Below are 23,172 nucleotides of genomic sequence, written 5' to 3'. Positions count from 1 at the left end.
TGTATTTATACCACAAATTGGAACTCATTCCAAAGCCTCTGAGGAAAAAATTCAAAAGGAAAGAAAATTCCAAGTCGTGAAAAATTCACATGCAGCTAATAAACATAAAAATACCACACACTCACACACGCACAAACCCCCAAAGCAATTTCATAGATTTCTAGGCCTGAGACATTCCTTACCAGAAATAAAGATTCTACACTATAGAAAAGACAGCATTACAACCTACTAGTATTAAAATCTGCTAATGTATTCTAGTTCTTGTACTTTATACCTATCATTTACGTAGCCTGCCTCCAACAAATTAAAAAGGCGCCATTAAGAGGCTTAGACAAAGAGTGGCTCCAGAGCTGGTTTAAAATAACTTTTTATTGCCCAGGATATTTTTTTCCCTTGTGTTGTATTTCGTCTGTTTTATTTGTTTTTGTTTTCTTTTTTCATAACTATAAACTCAAGCTTAGGGAAGCTTGCCTTTGTCTTGAAAAACAAAACAACAAAGCTTTCATATCATTTGCAACCTGGTCTCACTTGAAGAGACAGGTGGGGTTATCTTGCAAGAGGAAGATTTATACCATGAATGGTGCAGGCCTAGATCTGGTGGTACTGAGAGAAGACAATGGCATTCTTGACAAAATTACAATCTGCTGGTGGCATTTGCGAAAAAGAAGCCCTTGCAAATTTCTAAACGACAGTAAACTCTTATTAGGAAATTCTAAAGTGTTTTACAGGCCAAAAAGGGAATGAGGTTATTAGTAAAATGCCTCAACAGAGTTGGAATAAAATACTGGATTTGAGAGTTACTGGAACTTGGATATGTAAAAAGAGGGTGGAGGTTGGGTCATGCTTACAATGGTCTCAAGTTCAAATAAACTACTGTGACAAGACACCACTTCACAAGTCACACGCTGGCCCGGGGACTCTTCTCTTCCCTTAGTAGGTGCTGGCAGAAGGCGTGCTCAGTCGTTTTCCAATGTAGATGCTGAAAGGGAAACAGAGTGTGCGTGTTTCATCTGTTTCAACAGCTCTGTACCGTCCTGGCCACAGCCTGAACTGTTCAAAGGAACGTCTTCAGCCGTTTGCAAAAAAGGGCTCTCCAGAGGTCTACGTGCACGGTTCCCTGACACCCTGAAACCATTACTGACTTACCTGAAGCCAGTCACCAGCCAGCTAAACTGGTTTTATGTGGTTGTGTTTACTCGTGGGGCAGGACTGGACAGCACAGGGCAGTGATTAGACACAGTCAAGCCAGGGAGAACAGACGCTTCTGAAGAGACAAGCAGAGCCAGCCTCCTCTGAGGTGGTCTGCTGTGGTGCACAAAAAATTCTACCGACATTTAAGCTAAAAAATACAGCAATTTACCTAATTACAAAGCTGCCCATGCTTTAAAATGTTCTAACAGTTTAATTCTTTTTTAAAAATATTGTTTCATGATTCTTTTCTTCTCTTTAAATTTATTTACTTCTAATTGCAGGTTAATTACTTTACAATAAATATTGTGGTGGTTTCTGTCATACATCAACATGAATCAGCCACTGGTAACGCATGCTCCCTGCTTCTTGAAGCTCCCCCTCCCACTCCCACCTCATCTAGGCCGTCACAGAGCTCCCTGCATCATACAGCAAATTCCCACTGGCTACTGGTTTTACATATGGTAATGTCTGTTTCCCTGCTACTCTCTCCATTCAGCTCAGCCCTCCCTTCCCCCGCAGTATACCAGCTTAACTCTTAAGGGCCTTGTATCACTTTCCCACATCAAGCAGGGGTTTTACCCTGATAGAACTGAAGCAGAAGGGAAGGGAAGGAAAAATAGAACCAGCCCACACCCCAGTGTAATGAAACCGTCATTTTTTCTACATTTAACTGTGCTGGGTCTCAGTTGCAGCTCGTGGGATCTTCCTTGCAGCATGCTGACTTTTTAGCGGTGGCATGCATGTGGGCTATCTAGTTTCCCAACTGGGGACCAAACCCGGGTCCCTGCATTGGAAGCTTAGAGTTCTACACACTGGACCCCCAGGGGTGTCCCCCAATAATACTTTTCAAAATCCTTTTTTTCTCCATCTGATTATATCAATAGTTACACCAGCAAAAGAAACAGTCCAAAGATTCATAAAAGCAAGATAATTCAAGGTACAAAAGCCAGCCAACCTCCTGAGGGCAAATGAACTTCTGTGCAGTCAACCCTGGGCTGGGGTGGGCGGGGAGCCTGAGCTCTGAGCCTGCCCCCACACCAACCACACACAACTTTCACACACTCCCTGTCCTGCTGCGTGCCGAGGCTGTCCTCACCCTCATGGAAGCAGGCACCCAGAAAGACAGAAGAGGTGTGTGAGACAGTCAGGTGTGTTTCCAAGTTCACGACTGTGAACATCTCTCCCACAGGCTGAGCTCCTTACAGGGAAGTTAAAAGATGTGTACCTTCTGTGCATTCTACACAGAAAATGACCCACTGGGCATGCTCAAAGAGAAGGCCGGATACATCCTGAATAGAAGTAAAAGCAAGTGCCTAACTCCTAAAATACAGGGTTGGCCAGAAAGTTTGTTTGGGTTTTGTTCACAAGATGTTATGTTAAGAACAAACTTTCTGGCCAACCCAGTATTTAAAAAATATATTTCCTCAATTGTTCAAATTAAAAACAAAGACAAAAAGAACAAAGAATTTAAAAGACATGCCAGAAAAATGAACAAGTTATGGTAAATGTGCAGTTTTAGAAAAATTAAAAAAAAAAAAAAAAAAAGACTGTAAGAAGAAAAGAATTGTACTAACAGTTTCAACCAATTTTCCAGTTTCACGCAAGGACTATTCAAGAAAAGTGTGCTTTCCCACCTAGGAAAAAGAAATATTCACACCAACCCCAGCTTTACACACTCAAGGTTCATCTACTTTCAAACTCAGCTGATCCTGGGTAATTTATAGACAACAGCAACAAAACCCAAAAAGAAAAATCAGATACAGAAGAGTTCACTTAAAAAAATGATCATTAAGGGGATTAAATCACAGAAGCAACTTGCTTTCAAATGAGGGGAAAAAACTCTACTATTACAAACCCCTGTTGGGACAGGTGTACCCCGCTTTTCTAAAGTTTGGTTTCCGCCACTTCACTACGTAAGTTAGACCTACATTAGTACCTGTTTTTGTTCACTGAAAGAAATCTGAAGAGGAGTTTCACTTATATTAAAAAAAAAAAATGCAAAAGTGAAAATACCACTCAGGACTGGTTTTGAAGAGAGCTGTGAGGGAGACAGGGCACCCCACGCAGTGAGAATTGCCCTGTCAAGCTCCTTCCTAGGGACCACACTCAGCATCTCAGCACCCAGCCTCCAGAGATTTGAACCGAGTCTGTGAGCATCTGTGCTTTATCTCAAGGCATCTTGCACCCGCTAGCAAGACGTGTCCTCAGGTGACCGCTGCTTCACCTTATACCATTTCAGCTTACAGAAGGTTTCCTAGAAACACTCTACTTTCAGAGTGGGGAAGGGTGGGGGGAACGTGTGTATCAATAGTGTATCAACTCATTCTTTTAAGTTCACTCCACTTGTGCTAACATATAAAAAGGAAAACAACACAAACTGCTTTCACATGTATTCTTTACATCCTGAAAACAAAATCTGTGCAGAAAATGAATGGAAAAAACTTCAGCCATTGACCAGTACTTACCCTAGCCCCAAAGCCAAAACATGGGAGAGGAAGAGAGATGGAATGAACACCTTAAGAAACTCTGCGGAGAAGATGCCCCCTTTCTTCATGGCTCCACTTTTCCTCATGCTTAAGGAGACGGAACGTTTAGGGTGCCTGAAGTGGAACTCCCTGGGGGAAGAAACGCAGAGGGGATAAATGCATCTCAGGTGCTAGTGGGCCCACACCACTGCACTGCGTCCACTGAAAAGGGACATGGACCGACTTACTTGGGTGGAATGTTTTCAGGTCTACTGGACCAGTCGGACACCCAGTCTACACTTTTCTTCAGAGCATCCACTTCTTTTTCTCCTTCTGCAACTTCTTCTTCTGACTGTAGAGAAGAACGCACACTTTAAAAAAGGAGAAAAGGAAGATAGAGCCTTCCTACTACAGAAGACAAATATGGACAGAAAATATACAAGAATCATAAACTTGGGCATCAGTAATTTTTATGTAAGCAACATGCCATGTTTCTAAAAAGGCTGATAAAATAATCTAAGATCAGGGTATTTAATATCTTAAAAAAAAAATCAAAAAACCTTGAGTGAGTTTCACTGTGGTTATATAAACATAAAATGAACCTGAAACTTGAATTATATCTCAATTTAAGAAAAAGAATATGAATCTGAAAAAAGTGTACATTAGGACATAATGTTAACTGAAGTGTGGAAAGCATTGATAATTGTTGAATGTGAGTGATACGTGTATGGATGGCCATCATAATAGGCTCTATTTACTTTTGTATGCATTCAAAAATGTTCATAATTAAAAACTAAAAGGAACATATCAAAAAGTATATGCTAACAAATAGAAAAGAAAAAAACTGGGAGAGGTGCTGCAGAAACAAATAATTTAAATAATTATTAACAAATAATTTAAAATAAATAGTATTTATTAAGCACTTACCAAGAGATAAGTATCAATCTAAGCACTTTCCATGTACTAACCTCTACTTAAAACAACCGTATTAAAAAAAAGGAACTATCACTATTCCATTTTCCATATGAGGAAACTGAGACATAAATAACCACCTAAGACTGTATGAGTAGTAAGTAGCAGGGCCATATCCAAACCCAGGCAAACTGTCTCTAGAGCCCCCACTCTTAGGGATTAGGTTTTGTTTTAGTCCCTGGAAGGAGATTATAGTTTTTAGAGAAACTGCTATCCAAATATTTCCCAAAGTTTATTCAAAACTGGTGGCACTACTGGTAAAGAATCTGCCTGCCAGTGAGGGGGCACAGGAGACGCTGGTTCAATCCCTGGGTCGGGAAGATCCCCTGGAGAAGGAAACGAAAACCTACTCCAGTATCCTGGCCTGGAAAACTCCATGGACAGAGGAGCCTGGCAGGCTACAGTCCATGGGGACGCAAAGAGTCAGACATGACTGAACAACTGAACAACAAACTACATAAGCCAAAAGTTTTAAAAAGTAATTATTTAATACTGAGTAAGAATTTGACAGCTTTCATATCAAATCTTTTTCTTGCTAATGAGAACCTAAACTTTCAGCCTAAGAACAATCAAAATTTCCAATAGCTTCTCTTTCAACAGAACCCACAGGGATGAACAATTTCTGAAAAATGACAGATTTTATTTATTCAGTTTCCAGGAATATGAAGCTATGACCCAAAACCAAAGGTTCTCAAATGAAACCAAAGGATCTCAAAGCTAAGAATTATTTTGATATTCTTTTGTTTGGGCAGAGTTAACTTTTTGACCCAAACTTTCATTCTTTTCAGTAGGTAGTTATGAAAATTCTCTATGAAACAGCTGCCCCAGGAAGGTAACTTCAGAGAATCTCTAGGTATAGATGGCCCCGTTTGCTGTCAAACTGAAATTAAATCCCTGTGGATTTTTGCTACTCTGGTACTATCATTCTTAGTTCCGCTGGGCTTGACAAATTCCACAGAATGACACGATGTAGCCTTTGGATTAAGCTTGTTCCCACTGGGTTTTGAGATGACTGGGAACCATGAGTTGGCTCTCTGGAGTAAATCTGAAAACACTAAATCAAAAGTGATCAACCGCTACAATTTACTTAGAGATCAGCCTGTCACACAGTATCTCATTCAACACACTGTGGATCACTTCAGTTTCTAACCTTGGTCTCAATCAACTCTTCTAAAACCACTCAAAGATTTAGATTTAAATTTGTGAATAAGGTCATATTTCATACTTTCCAAAAGAATGAAAATATAATAAGATTTTATGGTAATTTTTAGAGATGATGATCTTCAGACTATGATTTAGGGAAAAAACAAACAAACAAAACCCTGATTAGTTTAGAATGCTGACCTTAAGAATAAGGGCTGTAAACTTTCCTCACTCACTATCCTTTGCTTACTTTTATTAACCTTAAATTTACCAGTTTTAGGCTTTAAATTGCCTTCTGACTCTTAGAATTTTAGCATACTGTAAAAATGTGCTTCATCTAATGAAGTGAGAGTTGAGAGTCATGCCTTTATCCAAATCAATACCCCTCGCCCCACATCTACATCTATCATGATAGAAGACTCTGATCATTTCAGTGCGTCATCATGTCGAAGTCCCTTACTTTCTAACCGCTTACATTTTCCTTCTTTGGCCCACCCCAAGCTCTCTGAGGCCTCTAAACATGGATATTAAATTCCATACCACGTACAGATAAACCACAGTTTTACTGGAGAGAAAAGGAAGGCATTTTCAGCGTGTATTATCTTCTAACCCATGCTGGCCTCTTTGGTCCCAGAAACACATTTGAGAATTGCCTCTGAGAGACAATCTGTGGTCTATTTTCTGCTACAAACGTGAGATTCACGAGGACCATCATCCTAAAAGTCCAGTTTGAACAATCTTTCTCCTAAACACGTTACACCCTAGGCTTCCCTGTACCAGGAACAACTTGCCTGACACGTCTCGGTTCATTCTTACAACCTTGTGAGCGCTCCTGAAATCAATCCCATTCATCAACTTACTTTAGTACAACAGGAGCCACAGGCCCAGACAGCCGGGGTTTCAGCCCTGGCCTATCACTTACTTCCTTGGGGATCTTAGATAAGTAACTTAATTAAGACAAAGCTTCGTTTTTCCAGTTTATTCATGGGGATACTGTCACCTCTTTCACTGAACTGAAAATAATGTGGGAAAAACTTGAAAAAATATTCTAATAAATGAGTGTGGAGATTCCTTTAAAAACTGGAAATAGAACTGCCATATAACCCAGCAATCCCACTGCTGGGCATACACACTGAAGAACCAGAATTGAAAGAGACACATGTACCCCAATGTTCCATCACAGCACTATGTTTACAATAGCCAGGACATGGAAGCAACCTAGATGTCTATCAGCTGACGAATGGATAAGAAAGCTGTGGTACATATATACAATAGAATATTACTCAGCCATTAAAAAGAATGCATTTGAATCAGTTCTAATGAGGTGGATGAAACTGGAGCCTATTATACAGAGTGAAGTAGGTCAGAAAGAAAAACACCAATACAGTATATTAATGCATATATATGGAATTTAGAAAGATGGTAATGATGACCCTATATGCAAGACAGTGGAAGAGACACAGATATAAAGAACAGACTTTTGGACTCTGTGGGAGAAGGCGAGGGTGGGATGATTTGAGAGAATAGCAATGACACATGTATATTATCATATGTGAAACAGATCGCCAGTCCAGGTTCGATGCATGAGGCAGGGTGTTCAGGGCTGGTGCACTGGGATGACCCTGAGGGATGGGATGGGGAGGGAGGTGGGAGGCATGGTCAGGATGGGGAACACATGTATACCCATGGCTGATTCATGTGAATGTATGGCAAAAACCACCACAATATTGTAAAGTAATTAACCTCCAATTAAAATTTTAAAAAAATTCTAGTAAATGAGCACCTTTCCTTTGTCTTCCTAAAAAGGCTAAAAACGTCATACGTTCTTCATGTGGGCAATATAAAAATATTCAATAAGGGCAAGTAACAGGCCTTTGTTAACTGTTTTTAACTGTTTCCTAACCCTAAGCTTCCTTCCCATTTATGAAAAAAATTCATCCTTCTAAACACTAAATGATCTCTTCTTCAATTAAAAACAAGCAATATAAAAAGCTTTTTCAAAGTGTAAGTAAATTACACCTATTGATTTCTCCCTTACTAAGAGTCCTACTCTGAAGGATATAATGTTTTTCTACAGGAGTTAGACTGCTTTTTGAAAAACATAACCTGGCTTAAATAGACTGATCTGATTGTCAGCATCACTTACGCAGTGCTTGATGATAACCAGTGTTCTTTTAGGTACTTGTTTCTGAATAGGGATCACACTAGCGATCCTATCACAATCTGACAAGAGACCAAACTCTTTTCTCTCCTGAATTTCACAAATTCCTTTTGAATTCTAGGATGGATGCAGTCAGCTCTAGAATTCCACTTAAAATACAATTCTCAGGTGAGCCTAATTGTACACCTGCCACCCCATGAGCCAGAACTGTTCTTATCTGTGGTTGTTAGTTACCAGGTAGATTATTAGGGGGAAAAGGTATGTGTGGAGGGGGAGGGAGGTATAAGGTCAGGTAAGTCTGGGAAGCAGTCAGCTCTCAGTATGGGTTGGTCGCACATCCTCGACTATGGAAGCTGACTGCACTGCCAGTTTACATGAGGGACTTGATCATCCGTGGACTGGGGTGTCGGGTGTGGTGGGGGTGGTCCTGGGACCAGTCCCCTGAGAATACCGAGGAACGCCTGCACTTGGTGGAAATCAACAGACTTCTTTATTGCAGGAATTTCCAGAGCCTTTAATGTGTTTCTCATGCCCTGGTACCACTGGAGAGGGAAGGGGAGTGAACCTGGGAACTGCAGTGTATTTCCCAGATATCTGACTTCAGAACTACCTTATGGAGCCTCCCATCGAGCAAATGTTCCTCAAAATGTTTTTAGGGAACCACTAACTCTGGACTTTCGACTTGTCTGTATAAAAGGCTATATGGATGGAGACAGCTAACTCAGGGAAAGACTGGAGCAAACAGTTAATTTCACTTCTCCATCCTGGGATTCCTTAGTACACTTTTTCACCCCCTCCATCCCCCATGGAAGCTTCATAGAGTCTTCTCCTTGTTAGCTACAGCTAACTGCACATAGCAAAACTGATGGACAGAGGCGAGCAATTCCACAATCACAGGCAGCCAGCTCCCCGCATGAATGCCTTGGGGCTACGAGCTTCTCTGCAACATAAAGCTCATTGTAAAATCGTTAGTAGTCAGTCCCCTAGATTTTCGAGGTTTTAGAAAACAGCACAAATGAAGCACAGTCAACAGGGAGAAAGTGTACAGCTTCTCAAACAGAAAGAACACTGGGTGGATCCCAGGTAACATGCAAAATATTTCCAGTGCAAAGGGAGCCAGGACACTGCAGAGAGAACCCCACAAAACGGCTTTTGTTAGCATTCACTGAAACACTCACTCAACACACATTCTTCAGGTACCTGAGCATGGGAGGAAAAAAACAATGCTTCCTGTTCTCAGGAATTTGCACTCTGACACTGGGAGGTGATTTGACACTGGGAGGTGATCTGACATGTCAATAAAGTCAAGGGCTGGTTATGAACATTCTACATCATTAACATCCATTACTTATCAAAGGTTTATAATAAAAACCTCTGTAAGCTTTCAATACTATATTCATCTATATTTACAACAGTGTCAACTCCTAGTGAAACAACATTTAACTTCTTTACCTCAAGGAACTTGGTGTGTTTAATTCAGGAGAGTTTTACCTCCTGCTGCTGAAAATCATTGCAACAGTCACTGACTTGATTCCAGGTGCAAAAAAAGCTTCACACCTGGTTCTACAACAACTTTCATTTATTCTGTGACCTTAAACAAGTCGTCAGTCTCAGTTTTCAAATATTTATAAACCTGAGACACTAGCCTGGAATACTGGAATGATACAGACAAAAGAATTTCCCAGTTCTTTTAGGTGACAGGATCCCAAATTCTGGGTTGTAAGGGAGCACATTCATGACCATAGGCATTAAGTAAATTTCAACATGAGAGCCTCAGTAAGTTAAAATGGCTTCAAACTATTTTTTAAAGTCTTCATATTCTTTACTATATTTTAGCAAACCAGACTTATTTAGGGATTTGCATATTCCTAATTACTGTCAACCACAAAATTAAACACACACATACACACCTGAGAGCTATGGTCCTTGCTCGTGTGCATTTCCACATCAAACATGATCTGCCCATCTTCTTGTGGGGAAGGGCTGGAGGAAAAAGACACTGAGCTGTTAGTTTTCTTTCAATTTGTCAAATAAATCAGCCTCTATTGGATATTAGAAAATTAAAGGTTACAGTCGTATGGCTTTGAAAAAGCAGCAAATCAGAAAGTATACCATAATGCTGTGTAACAAAAATTAAAACTGAGCACTCTTACTGTCCAAATGATCTAAAATTTTTCAGTGGTGCTAAATTCCTTTGCAATGATAAATATGCGATGGAAATATCACCCAAAGACAGAAGCCTGTCACATTTTCTTATTTTTACTCTTTTCCCCAATAACGGTAAAAGGATCTTCAAATTCAGAAACTCCAGTTTGGGCTTCTTTTTCTCAACGCTCTCTCATCATTAAATAATTCACCAGTAGTTCTCAAAGTGTGAAAGCAGCTCTTAAAGACTCTTTCAGAAGGTCTGTAAGGTTAAAACTGTTTTTACAACACCATTAGGATTTATGTGCCTCTTTCATGCTCATTTGCTCATGAGAGGCCAGTGCAATTTTCCAAAGGCTGCATTATACATATCATGACAGAGAGAACGCAACAGCACGTGAGAATCCAGCTGTTTTCTATTAAGTCAGATATTAAAGAGATGTGCATAAATATAAAACAATGCCACTATTCTTACAAATTTCTTATTTATGGAAAACAGTTACTTTCTGTTTAAAAAAGTTACTTACGGTAACGTTTGTTGTTTGGTATGGTAGGTTTGTTATCACTGACTGAATGAACACATACTTTTTTAATGCTCTCAGTTTTACTTTCTACTACAGTAAATATCAAAACATACAACCCACATAAATAAAAGCCCTTTTGGGGTCCCTCATAGTTTCACGGGTGTAAATGAGTACTGAGACCAAGAAGTCTGAGAACCACTACTTTACTGATTTTTAGAAATATTAACTCTGAGATATTGCAGAGTGAATTATAAAAGCTTATAACAAGTGATAACCTTTAGCAACTACAAGACGTATTCCAAGAATGACAAACTTTTAGACAAAGATACATGACCATGAGTTGTACTGGACACAACAGATGAACACAACGTGGTACGTGCTGTTCTGAGTGGCAGTGATGAGTCCTTGTGTAACCACAGCGAGTCACTGCATCTTTCACTCACAACCCACCTCCCCACATTTAAACTCAAGTGGGCGTGAAGGATGCTCCAGGCTTAACTTGCTCAAAGGAATTGATAATGACTATTAGAGCTGCCAAGAGCATGTGTATGATGGTAATACACAGAGATGCTGGTGAGACTGACTAGAAAGTGAGATCCCCAGAAATGTGTCTGATATTAGGTCTAGGAGTCTTTGACTATTATAACTGACATGAGTGAAGTGAAAAGTATTAGTCGCTCAGTTGTGTCCGACTGTTTAACCCTGAGGACTCTAGCCCACCAGGCTCCTCTGTCCGTGGCATTCTCCATGCAAGAATACTAGAGTAGAGTGGGGAGCCATTCCCTTCTTCAGAGGATCTTCCCAACCCAGGGATGGAACGCAGGTCTCTCGCATTGCGGGCAGATTCTTTACCATCTAAGCCACCAGGAAAGTCCCACAACTGACATAAGAGATTCTACAATGAGGGTAGGAAAAGGGAAAAGCTGGTTCTGTATCAAACCACCATATTAACGTATTTAGAAAATGTCTGTCTTGAACTGGAGTAGAAATCTCAGGCTATAGCACAGGAACCCAGCAGAACGAGGGCCTCTTATCCTCAGTGTACTGTCATTAGGCTGCTGACACTGCTGAATTCACAGCCATAGATTGGGCGAGGGGCCAGCCTCACAGAGCCATGATGATGAGGACAGGGCAGCCAAATGATCAGTCAAGAACCCCAGAGAAGCACTGCTCTTCTCTACACTCCTCTTACCATGGCAAGCCCAAAGGAAGCTTGCTTAGATTAACACTCAGCGTTTCACTGACTGGCTGAGCCCAACAGCACTATTCTGTTCGGAATAATCTGGTGTGCATTATTATCCTGGCTCATATTAGGATCAGCTAGGAAGCTTTTCAAATTCTCTCCTGCCTGACAACAGGATGAGAATCTCTAGGGACAGGGTCTCTGTGCTAGTATTTTTAAAAGCTCCCGGGGTGAATCTAGTGTATAGGTTGGAAACTCCGACAACAGGCTGGAACAGAAAGCAAAACACACAGAGGTTATTTTCTAACAATCGCAGTGACAATCATGTTTGTTTGTTTTAGTCTCTAAGTCATGTCTGACCCAGTGTGACCTTATGGACTATAGGATTTCCCAGGCTCCTCTGTCCATGGGATTTCCCAGGCAAGAATACTGGAGTGGGCTGCCATTTCCTTCCCCAAGTGGCAATCATATAGCTACAGGATAATTTTTAAATTAACAATATACATAGGGACTTCCCTGGTGGTCAAGTGGTTAAGAATTCGACTTGCAAAGCAGGGGACGTGGGTTTGATCCCTGGTCCGGGAACTAAGATCCCCCAAGTTGCAGGGCAACTAAACCTGAGCACCACAACTACTGAGTCTGTGTGCTCTGGAGTGACCTGATGTAGCCAAATAAATAAAGAAATATTTAAAACTAAATATATAAATATTTTAAAATAAATTAAAAAAAAATACACATAAGGCTGACTCATTGGAAAAGACCCTGATGCTGGGAAGACTGAGGGCAGGAGGAGAAGGGGACAACAGAGAATCAGATGGTTGGATGGCATCATTGACTCGATGGACATGGCTTTGGGTGGACTCCGGGAGTGGGTGATGGACAGGGAGGCCTGGCGTGCTGCAGTTCATGGGGTCACAAAGAGTCAGACACGACTGAGTGACTGGACTGAACACATAAGTTAACTCTGGAACTAACAGCCAACACTCCTAAAACACTTCTGCCTACAAGAAACAGTTCGTAACAATTTCAAGTACAGACACATTGGCAATTTTGATGACATGAGCTGTAAAGACGTTTTTAAATGTTCAAGTGTTAGATATCCCCAGAAAGCATCACTGAGCTAGCATCTGAGGCCTCCTCTGAGGGGTGACTGGTAACCTAGAGCCTGAAGATGAGTCAGTGAGAACACAAAAGTGTCCAAGAGCACCTACCACACATCAATTAACATGTTTAGAAACCCAACTGGAACATGTTCACAGGAAGATGAATTTGTATCAGATCACAAATATAACTGCAACCCCTGGTGGTCAGAGGTAAAGAACCCACCTGCCAATGCAGGAGACATGTGTCCCATCCTTGGGTCAGAAACATCCCCTGGGGGAGGAGATGGCAACCGACTCCAGTATTCTTGTCTAGAGAATCCCATGAACAGAGGAGCCTGGTGGGCTACAGTCCACAGGGTCACACAAGATCAGACATGACTTCTTGACTAAACACACACATAAATGACACGAGATGACCAGAAGGGCAGGCAGGGAATCTTTTCTCTGCTCAATGACAGCACCAAGGGAACGGCAGGCTAAAGGACTCGCCAGTTCCCATGATCCAGGGTTGCATATTTGAATGTATAAGAAAAGCCTTATCAGTAGGCCCATAACCAGCAGAAAACTTCAGAAGCTCATCAGTGAGTCCCACAACATAAATGCACCATAATATAAAAGTGATTCACAGAAACAGACTTCTGCTGGAACTCCTATACCTGGCGGCAAGCTGCTCTGAGGCACGCCATCTGCTCGTGACAAGAGCCATCCTGGCTCCTCAGAAGCCCAGGGACATGTGAGCGATGTGACGAGGTGCTGGGGGTGAGGGGCGTGCCACAAGGCCGTCAGACCGGTCCTTTGTGGCCTCAGTAAAGGCAGTGGGTCTCCGTCATGCAGGAACTTTGAATATGAGTTAACTCTTAATTCTCCTTTTCTACTTTTTCTGGTAAGAAACATGTACTATGCACAATTTTTACAAAGTATAAAAACTCTGAAGAAGGCCGATGGCCAGCATTGCATCCCCTACAGATAATCACTGTTTACATTTCGAGATGGCTCCGTAATCTATTTCCTATGTATCTGCATTTTCTATATGGCCAGTGTCAGTGAACTCTCATCAGCCAGATCATCCAGTACCCGAAAGTGCTAATACTAGAGCTGTCAGCAGTCTAAGAACTGTTTGATATACTGCTAATGTAATTCCTAGTCCCTCTGGAAAAGAGAGAAGGCTGTACTGAGAAGTAAACTAACAACTCCGTTCCAGTCTCCTCATATATATCTGTATTCTGAACTCCCTCAAAACAAGCAGTCCCTCATCAGAAGAACTACTCTCCCCAAGCCAAATATAGGAAAACGAGAAAACTTTTGAGCTTTAAGGTAATTCAATAGCCTTCAAAATTAACTATCTTTACAGACCCTGGTTGGTGCTTCCATCAAATACTGGTATAGCTTGAATCAGCTTGTAGTTCCTGCAACTCAGACATTTACTGAGTGGCTACTATATGCCAGCCCATGACTGTCAAGAGTGAAGCTGGACCCCTGCCTCTTAAAGCCTCAAACACTATATAAGGGAGGACAGATACGTACAAAGGTAACTGTATTCAAGGCAGAAAGAGATCTATGAAAGGACAAAGGAAAATGGGAGAAAGATTAATTCTCTAAGTAAACCTTTGTATCACTGCCTGATAAATATCTGAAAATGATACAGTCTGAAGAAGGAAACTAAGGAAAAAGTGGCAACTCATGTCCTTGTCAGCTGGCTGTCTGATTTATACACATGCTGCCAAGAAATCGGGAGCTGTATTTCTGTCAAATGAGGATAGAAGCAATTTATTTTTCCTAATGGGAATTAACGTGGCAACCCGCCCGTGTCCGGAACTCCACCAGAACACGGATCTCACTCACCTGTCGCAATGAGAACTGCCTCTTGAACTGCTCTGTCCGGATTCATGCTGTGCGTCCAGAAGAATCTTCTCCATGTCCCCATTGTGGATGGAGGATGAGGAGGGCACGTGCTCTAGCCCCCCATTCTTCCCATTGCCATTATCATTGCCATTGCTGCTGTTCATGGGGAGCTCCACCCAGGAACCTGTTGGACAAGTCAGATAACTGCCGTCAACCACAGCAAACGGCAGGCTCGAGTGTGCATGTTCCATGCGGCCATGGTGAATTCAGATAAGAATTCTGGCTCGCCTGGAACCAGAGGTCCAAGTATTCTCAAGAAAATAAACAAGGAGCAATAAAAGTCGGAAGACCTACACCGCTCTGTTCCTGAAGGTTCTTGCTTAATCCACCGATGTAGAAGCAGTTGGAACTCTAAAATGAGGAACTTAAGAAACGTGTCTTTCAGCCAGTTTTCTTTTGGTTAAAACTTATCTACAATAAACACGGCAGGAGAACTTTTAGGTTGCTTTTCAGAAAATAAGTAGCTATTACCAGATAGGCTACTTACCTTTAATATTTTAGTTACATATGTATGCATTTTCCATAGTCTGCCTTTATCTAGTTAGTTGTCTAGTCTCCATCTGGCTTAGAAATTTCATAAAGTTTATCTTAGTAGTTAGCAACTGTGCCCTAATTGGTACAAACTACTGAGAAGCTCCTGGGGAGGCAACTGTAGCCGATCGTAAACATGTCAATTCCTGTGTGAGTCTGGAGCATAAAAACCAACGCAGCTGGCTCTTTGCTACATCAGGTGAGAATGCGAAAAGCCCTCCCGTCCCACACATCAGCTTCTTCCCTTCTTTTACACCTTGTTCTTTCCACTCCTTCTTCTTCCTCTATGCACTCAACATACCTTGCAAACGGCTTTTCTCTCTTCGCTCCCCCAAGTTCCACCGCCTAGGGTTTTCATGAAGCCAGCCAGTGCGGGGTCGGGGGCGGACTGCGCATGGGCAACACTGCGGCCTCTGACGGAAAGGGGGCGGGGCCACGGGAAAGGGGCGGGGCCCTGGGCGTTTGGCTTGGTCTTGAAAACAGGGCTCCGTGAGTGCGGACTACAAGGAGGTCCTTTAATTTTAGTAAGAATTGACAACAATAGCCAATAAGGCAACTTCACAACAAAAAGAGAGAGTGGTACATTTCTTCTCATAATTTCCATTCCTTACAACAAATTTTGTTTTAGAAAAGGTAATCATACAAGTTGGTGGAACCGTTCCTGTAAACTCCAAGGAGAAGTGTTCGAGAGAGTTCTGTGACTGAACAGTCTCCTACCAGTAAGTCAGAATAACAGGCTCAAACCCTAAACTGCACCCTAAATGAGGTGATGGCTAATCCAGACCCAGAAGTGAACTCAATATCACCGGTCTACAAAGGAAAAGCTCAAAACGTAGCCCTGGCTGGAAATCTGACTTTCCCACTTACTGTGACTTCAGCTGCCTCATCTGTAAAACAGAGATGATAACAAAGTACCTTCCTCCCAGCGTTGCTGTGAGGACTAAACAGAGAAATACAGGAAAAGTGTCTCGTAAACAGGAGATGCTCGTCTATGCACTAGTTAAGAGTTGATATTTGTAATGTACAGTGTTTGCTCCATAAAAGTGAAGTTCCCTTTTCCTTCCTTTCCCTCCAAGGCAGTCACAGTGGCTTTCAGAATCCCATCATCACCACCACGTCTTTGGCACTGTATTGTCAGACAACACAATTGTGAGAAATCTCCTAGGTCTTCTTCTGTCCACACACAAAAATGGACACAGACTGGACAGTACTCAAAATGGATGAACAAATTCCACTAGCAAAGCTAAGAAAGATCTAACATTGAAGGTCATTTAACTAAATGCTTATGCTTGGAGGGCATCTGGAGCGCGTAAGAAATATACCAAAAGCATCCTTAAGTTTACAGCTCTGTCAAAACATTTTCTTTCCTAAAGGCAATCAACCCAGAATATTCACTGGAAGGACTGACGCTGAAGCTCCAACACTTTGGCCACCTGATGCAAAGAGCTGACTCACCGGAAAAGACCCTGATGGTGGGAAAGACTGAAGGCAAAAGGAGAAGGGGGCAGCAGAGGATGAGATGGTTGGATGGCATCACTGAGTCATGAATTTGACTAACTCAGAGAGATAGTGGAGGACAGATAAAGGAGCTTGGCGTGCTAGAGTCCACAGGTAGCAAAAGTCGAACATGACTTAGCAGCTGAACAACAACAGGCAAGTATTTAACTGAAAAGAGTGACAGAGAAAGGTATATGATGAACAAACTGTTTTGTTTTCTACTCCCACTCTTTTCTAGGACTGAAAACACCTAATTTACACCAATAGGACCAGTTCTTCTTATTCAGAAGCCCAATGTGACAAATAAACAAAAAGCCAGAGTTGCTCTGGTAGAAGTAGAACTAAGGAACCAGGAGTTCTAGAAGGATCTCTGTGAAAGTCAGTCTTCCCTAAAATATAATTAACATTCACTGGAAGCAGCTGATTGGGAGAAAAAAGGTTGTAACAATACCAGGGTTTGGAGACCTTGCCTTTTTTTGAAGGATTTCCAAACCCATATGTAAATTCCACTTTCTACATTAAATGTATGTAAGTAATCAGAGTGTAGGAACTGGAGGAGACACGCCTAAAAAGGCTTGGTGAAAATGCCCTGCAACTGCATTAATGCGTGTGCGCGCTCAGTTACTCAGTCACGGCCCCCAGGTTCCTCTGCCCACCGGACTCTCCACGCAGGAAGATTGGAGTGGTTCGCCGTGTCCTCCTCCAGGGGATCTTGCATCTCTTCTGTCTCCTGCACTGGCAGACGGGTCATTTACCACTATCGCCACCTGGGAAGCAACCACCTCTACTGCGTGAAGATTATCTCAAAGGAAGAAGAAGAAGAAGCCTCTGGCATAAGTCCTGGTACTATCACCATGTGATAAACAGCATGATGACTATAGTTAATAACTGCATTGTGTATCTGAATGAAAAGAAAGTAGTTCTTAAAAGTTTTCACCATAAGAAAAAAAATTTTTTGTAACTGTGATGATGAATGGTAACTAGACTTAACTGTAGTGGTCACTTCAGAATAAATAAATAAAATCATTACTTTGTACACATGAAACTCATACAATGTTGTATCTCAGTTACACCTCAATTAAAAACACACACACACACACACACACACACAGAGGCAGCCTGGACGGGAGGGGATGTTTGGAGGAGAATACATACATATATACGTATGGATGAGTCCCTTTGCTGTCCATGTGAACCTATCACCACACTGTTAATCAGCTATGCTCAAACATAAAATAAAAAATTAAAATAATACAGAAGGGCTGCCTACACACAGTGAGAAAGCAAAACAAAACAAAACAAAACACATCTACCTCATAGAGTTGTTGGGAGGATGACAGGAATAATGAAAATAAAGTGCTATGTGTTAGTTACTATTATAGTTCTTCTCATTATCTTTTAAAACACACTTATTACAAAATTAATGCATTCCTTGAAAATGTAAATAGTACATGAAGGACAAATTCACACCTCTTCCCAACCTCCCATTCCTACTCCTAAAGGAAACTACTTTAAATAATTTCATATACAGACTTCCAGAAAACACTTCATTTTTTGTGTTTTGCTTTTACAAAAAAGAAAAAAAGGAACTGTATTGCACCTACTTTTCTGTAACTAGTGTTTCTTACCTAACAACTTGATGTTTTTCAATGTCAATATATGTTGCTTTACCTTATTCTTTTGCATTGCATCTCATCATAAACATATACCATGCTTTAACCATTATCCAAATAGCAATAGTCAATCATTACCCAAGTGACTGTCTCTTAATATTTTGTTATTACAACCAGGACTTCCATGAACATTCTGCCAAGTAATCTGCCAAGATCTATTAAAAGCCTTAAAAAAGAAGATTGCCATTAACTCTTAATTCTCTTCCAGTAATATCATCTATGGAAATACTCAGTGCAGAGCAAGTTAGACACACATATCCATTAAATGTTTACATAATAGCTTTATCTTTTGAGTAAAAATGAAAAAAGGCAGACTTGTCTTTCTCAACAGATGAACTACACATGCCTTTTTCTCATCACCTACTTCATTCCTGATTTGCAGCCTCAGAATTCCTGCCTGGTCTAAGGTTACCAAGTCCCTTTTTCCTTGGAAAGGAAACAAGGCAAGATATGAGCATTGTGCTGTCCAAGTATTACAAAGTTGAAAGAAAAACCTCAATGAATTCTCTTCCTAATAAATAAGCTTTAAAATAAAAAACTGGAGGCTCTATTATGTTAAAAGACTACTTATAAACTAACCATGGTTCTGTTGCGTCAGGTTGCACATACACACACTACAGGAGCTATTTTCTAGTTGAAGTGTGAGAACTGCTAAGAGGATTCAGAGATGCATGCCTCTACATTGTATAACACAGTTCACTGCGAAGGCTGGCCCAGTAATTGTGATTACATTCATGACTGTATGGTGTGTTTACTCTTTAAAATTTTATAATCACCAGTTCAATCCTCTTGCAAGAAGGGAAGTGGGAAAGTGAGAGAATGTGGGGAGAGAAGGCAAAAGAGTTTTTCTCATTCTTTCCCCAATTTTTCAATCCCATGTGCAACTCATTCTAATCCAGGGTAACACATTTCATTATGTCTTATTTTCTTTCCTCAAAACCTTTCTTCTACTTCAAGTACCTGATGCTGGAATCCAGCTGAGAACAGTCACTGATATTTTTCTTAAAAAAAAAAAACAACAACAACAACAACAAAAAAATGTATTATAAGGCACTGAAGTGTCACGTATTATAGCCTTAAAGTACTTCTTGCAGTACTGGGGAACCACGTGGTGTGGGGAACCACACCAGCGCTGAAGATGTTTAAAAGATTAAAAAAAAAACAAAAAAAGCCTGTACTGCCTACATGAAACAATAACAAAAACTGGATTACTACTGTAATTTTCCTCATCTTACCTACTGAATTTTATGACATAAATGTCAAATATCCTTAAGCAACTTGATAGTTTTCTCTAAACTAAAAGTAGCAACTGGAAAATATTCTTTTAACTTTGGAAGTAGTTCAGATATTGCTCCACTGATTTGTAATGAAAGCAAACAGTCCCTCTACACGGATAAACTTTTTTTAAAAAGTCAGAGAAAGGTTTCATTATTCCAAAAATTTCAGTAATTTGCTAGTAAAGCTCCGCTTTGACCCCTGGACTAAAGATAAAATCCCAAGCCACAGATTATCTGTACAATGAGTTCATCTCCTGTTTTTCAGACTTGTGCAACTTTGCCCAACAAAGAACTTCAACTTATCAGCAATTTGGGTAGTATTAGATGCCTGAATAAGTTGTTTTCCAGAGTGTCCAAAAATCACTTGAAGGAATCAATAAGCCTTCTTGTTTTGTTCAGTCCAGATTTGTATATCGGGCTTAAAAAAAAAAAAAAAGGAGTGAAAGGCAAGAGAAGCATAATGAAATGTGGCACCATCTAAAAGCTTTTCAGTAACATTTCAAAGCAGCTCACCCTAGCTCCAACAAAATACTTTCTATCTAGCAGACTTCCCGAAGCAACATTTTGATACTACACATACAGGCTGAGCATCCTTGCACTTCTGTTAACAGCTAATACAAATGTTATCGGCACCTGATTGGTCAAGGACATCGAAGACCTCAGGGGTCTGTCAGGACAGGGAGGAAAATCATCACATGGAGTGCAACCCCATTTTTCTGTTACATGGCCAAAAGTAAAGAAAAATTCCTTTGCTTTCTGTGATGTCAGGGACATATACTAACCAAACAGCTAATGTGTATCACAGAAAAATTGGAGTGCAAACAAGAAACAGTACACTACAAAGAGATCCATAGGCAGCTCACCTCTGTACATCAGGTGGGATAACACAGGGAATAAATAAGAAACACACAAGATCAGGGGATTGTGGGCCACTGAAGAGGAGTGTCCTGAAAGGAACACTAGATCGGGTGAAAGTAAAACCTCAGCTCTAGGATCTAGCCTGTGGTGAACTTGGACAACACACCTGAGTCTAGACTTGTTTCTCTCTTTTTAAATGGGAAGCATAGTTTACTTACAATGTGCTAAATTTTGCTGTATAGCAAAGTGGCTCAGTTACACACATAAATATATACTCTTTTTTACATTTATTTCTAATATGGTTTATCCCAGGAGACTGGATAGAGATCCCTGTACCATATACAGTAGGACTTTGTTGTTTATACATTCTAAACAGACCTGTTTCTTTACCAGTAAAGAACAGTGGACAGCTACTGCTAATGTTTCTTTCCATTTTAAAATCACATGCTTCTAAAAGAGTATGCTGAAAAAAAAGTCTTCATAATTTAAAAATGCATATTAATATGTGAGGAAAATAACATTAAAAGACAAAGAAATTAATCCTAATTTACTGTGGGAAATAATACATAAACCTTATATCCCAGAACATAAGACACTTCAAATTTTTGAGAGGCCAACATGTAAGGAATCACTTAATCAAAAGATGGAGCAAGAACAATAAGCATTGAAAACATTTTTAAAATACTTAAATTCTATCTCAATATTGTGAGGAAAGGAACTCTCTTCTTTAAAATAATTGTTGGTCCATGTTGAACACCTCTCCTTGATCAAAGATCTTGCAGTGCTTTTAAATGTCATTTAAGCATCCAACTGATTTTTAAATGACTTTATGTGGCCATATGCTAACTGTCCCAACTACCTCTTTCAAAAGGTAAATTACAGGAAGGTTAGGCAAGAACCTTCCCAAGAGTTTCAGCGAGCTTTAAAGGCAACAGGGAAAAACCTCAGAACAAGACGTCTATGCACCAGAATGTTAGGAAAAGCAACTTTATTTGGTCGTAATTCGATATTGGCATTGATTTTCAATAGACCGCTTTGGCACATTAAAAACGAATGAGTTTTCAGTCCCGTTTCTGAAAATCCATTGCCCCAGACGCCAAGATTTGTGCAATCTTGGACGGTTCAAGAGGCTGTTCAAAATCAGGTTTACAGGACACACAACACGATCGTTTAAAAAAAAAAATTACTCGAGCAACTCTGCAACATTTTTTTTTCTTTTAAAGTAGCACAGCCTCCTCACCCCCACCCTCACGTGATACAAGTAACCACTAAATTACCAAATAATTTTCCTGGCCGGCCTGTGCTAACAAAAGAACGCAACAAGAGGGCTCACGTTCCGAGCCCAGGGGAAAGGCCGACCCAAAGAGGTGGGGTCAGCCGGGCCTGGCCCAAGCTCCCAGCACCCTTGACCTCCTGCCCGCCCTCGGCCGCCCCCTCCTCTCGGCCCGCTGCCCGCGTCCATCCCCCGGCGTCCCAGCCGCACGTCCCCATCTCTGCCCACGTCCCCTTTGCTGCCCGCTCCGCCCACCCTCCCTCCCGCGCCGCAAGGCCCACCCCTCCACGCCCCGATTGGCTCCTCTCTGGGGCCCACCACAGGTAAGATCCACTCGACCCCCTCGTCTTCCCACCCAACTATCCTCCCCAACCGCGAACCCAAAGCGTTCCCCATCCAAGACCCCAGGAGGGAGCGGAGTCAGGTTTCGAGGAAGACAGAAGCGACTACTCCTGACCGGTGACGGGAGCTGTCAGTCACCCGCACATCCTCGGTCTTGACCAATGGGCTGTCTTCTCCTCCCGCCCCCCGCGCGGAGCTGGCGGCGGCGACCCGAGCAGCTCCTCCTCCCCCATCCCCTTTACCGAGTCCGCTGGCCCAGCACTCACTGTTGAGGCCGGCAGGCGGTGGCAGAGACTGTTCGCCTTCCTCACAGTTATTGTTGTTGTTGTGCAGGGGCGGCGGCTGTTCTACTAAGTGAGACGACATTGTCAGGAGGCTGGAAGAGCTGCGGCCCCGCAGCAAGGACCGTCTCCGGCTCTCCGGCAGCAACACAACAAGCCGAGTCCCCCGCCCCCTTTTCCGCGCCTGCGCAGCCCCTCCCCCGCCCTGACGTCAGGACCCGCCCCGACCACGTGAGGACAACACAACAAGCGACGGGGCGGAGCGGGGGCGTGCCCAGGCGAGCAAGGTACGTGGAGACGCGGGAGTCGCGCTGACGCGCGCGCCAGGAATGAATTCCTGCGTGTCATTGACTGGCAGGATGGAGTGAGGTATGCGGCTGTAACTGGGATAGAGGATGAGGAGACGTGTAATGAGGAAGTGCAAGGCCCTCTGGTGCTGACACTCAGGCCTCCCACACCTGCGGGATCAACATTGTTTTATCAAACCCGTGAGCATTTCTTTTTTAATTTCCTTAAGGACTCTTCAGATATTTACCTGTAAATAGGTATCGTGATGACAGAAGGGAAGTGCCTTCCGTCATAAATCTAAAATCAAGCTAGTGGAACACTGAACACGCCAAACAAGGAACAATATAAGGCAGGCCAGATTTT

The 23,172-nt window shown here is 41.8% G+C and overlaps 1 protein-coding gene across 2 annotated transcripts; it reads right to left on the bottom strand.

Annotated features, from left to right (window-relative positions):
• Positions 1-351: 351 nt before the first annotated feature.
• On the bottom strand, positions 352-22,715 carry BNIP3L (BCL2 interacting protein 3 like). Of its 2 annotated transcripts, none has more exons than XM_043453676.1 (6): positions 22,483-22,715; positions 14,730-14,913; positions 9,843-9,915; positions 3,905-4,008; positions 3,657-3,806; positions 352-979 (listed from the first exon to the last, which is right to left on the bottom strand). In XM_043453676.1, the coding sequence occupies exons 1-6, from the start codon at positions 22,604-22,606 to the stop codon at positions 931-933; spliced, it is 684 nt and encodes a 227-aa protein (XP_043309611.1). In that variant the 5' UTR covers positions 22,607-22,715; the 3' UTR covers positions 352-930. The 2 variants fall into 2 exon arrangements, with proteins under 2 accessions (XP_043309611.1, XP_043309612.1); XM_043453677.1 differs by having other exon boundaries at positions 22,507-22,714.
• Positions 22,716-23,172: the final 457 nt, after the last annotated feature.

This window comes from Cervus canadensis, chromosome 30 (genome assembly GCF_019320065.1).
Source record: "Cervus canadensis isolate Bull #8, Minnesota chromosome 30, ASM1932006v1, whole genome shotgun sequence".
NCBI lineage: Eukaryota > Metazoa > Chordata > Mammalia > Artiodactyla > Cervidae > Cervus > Cervus canadensis.
This window is presented reverse-complemented; position numbering and strand designations above follow the sequence as displayed.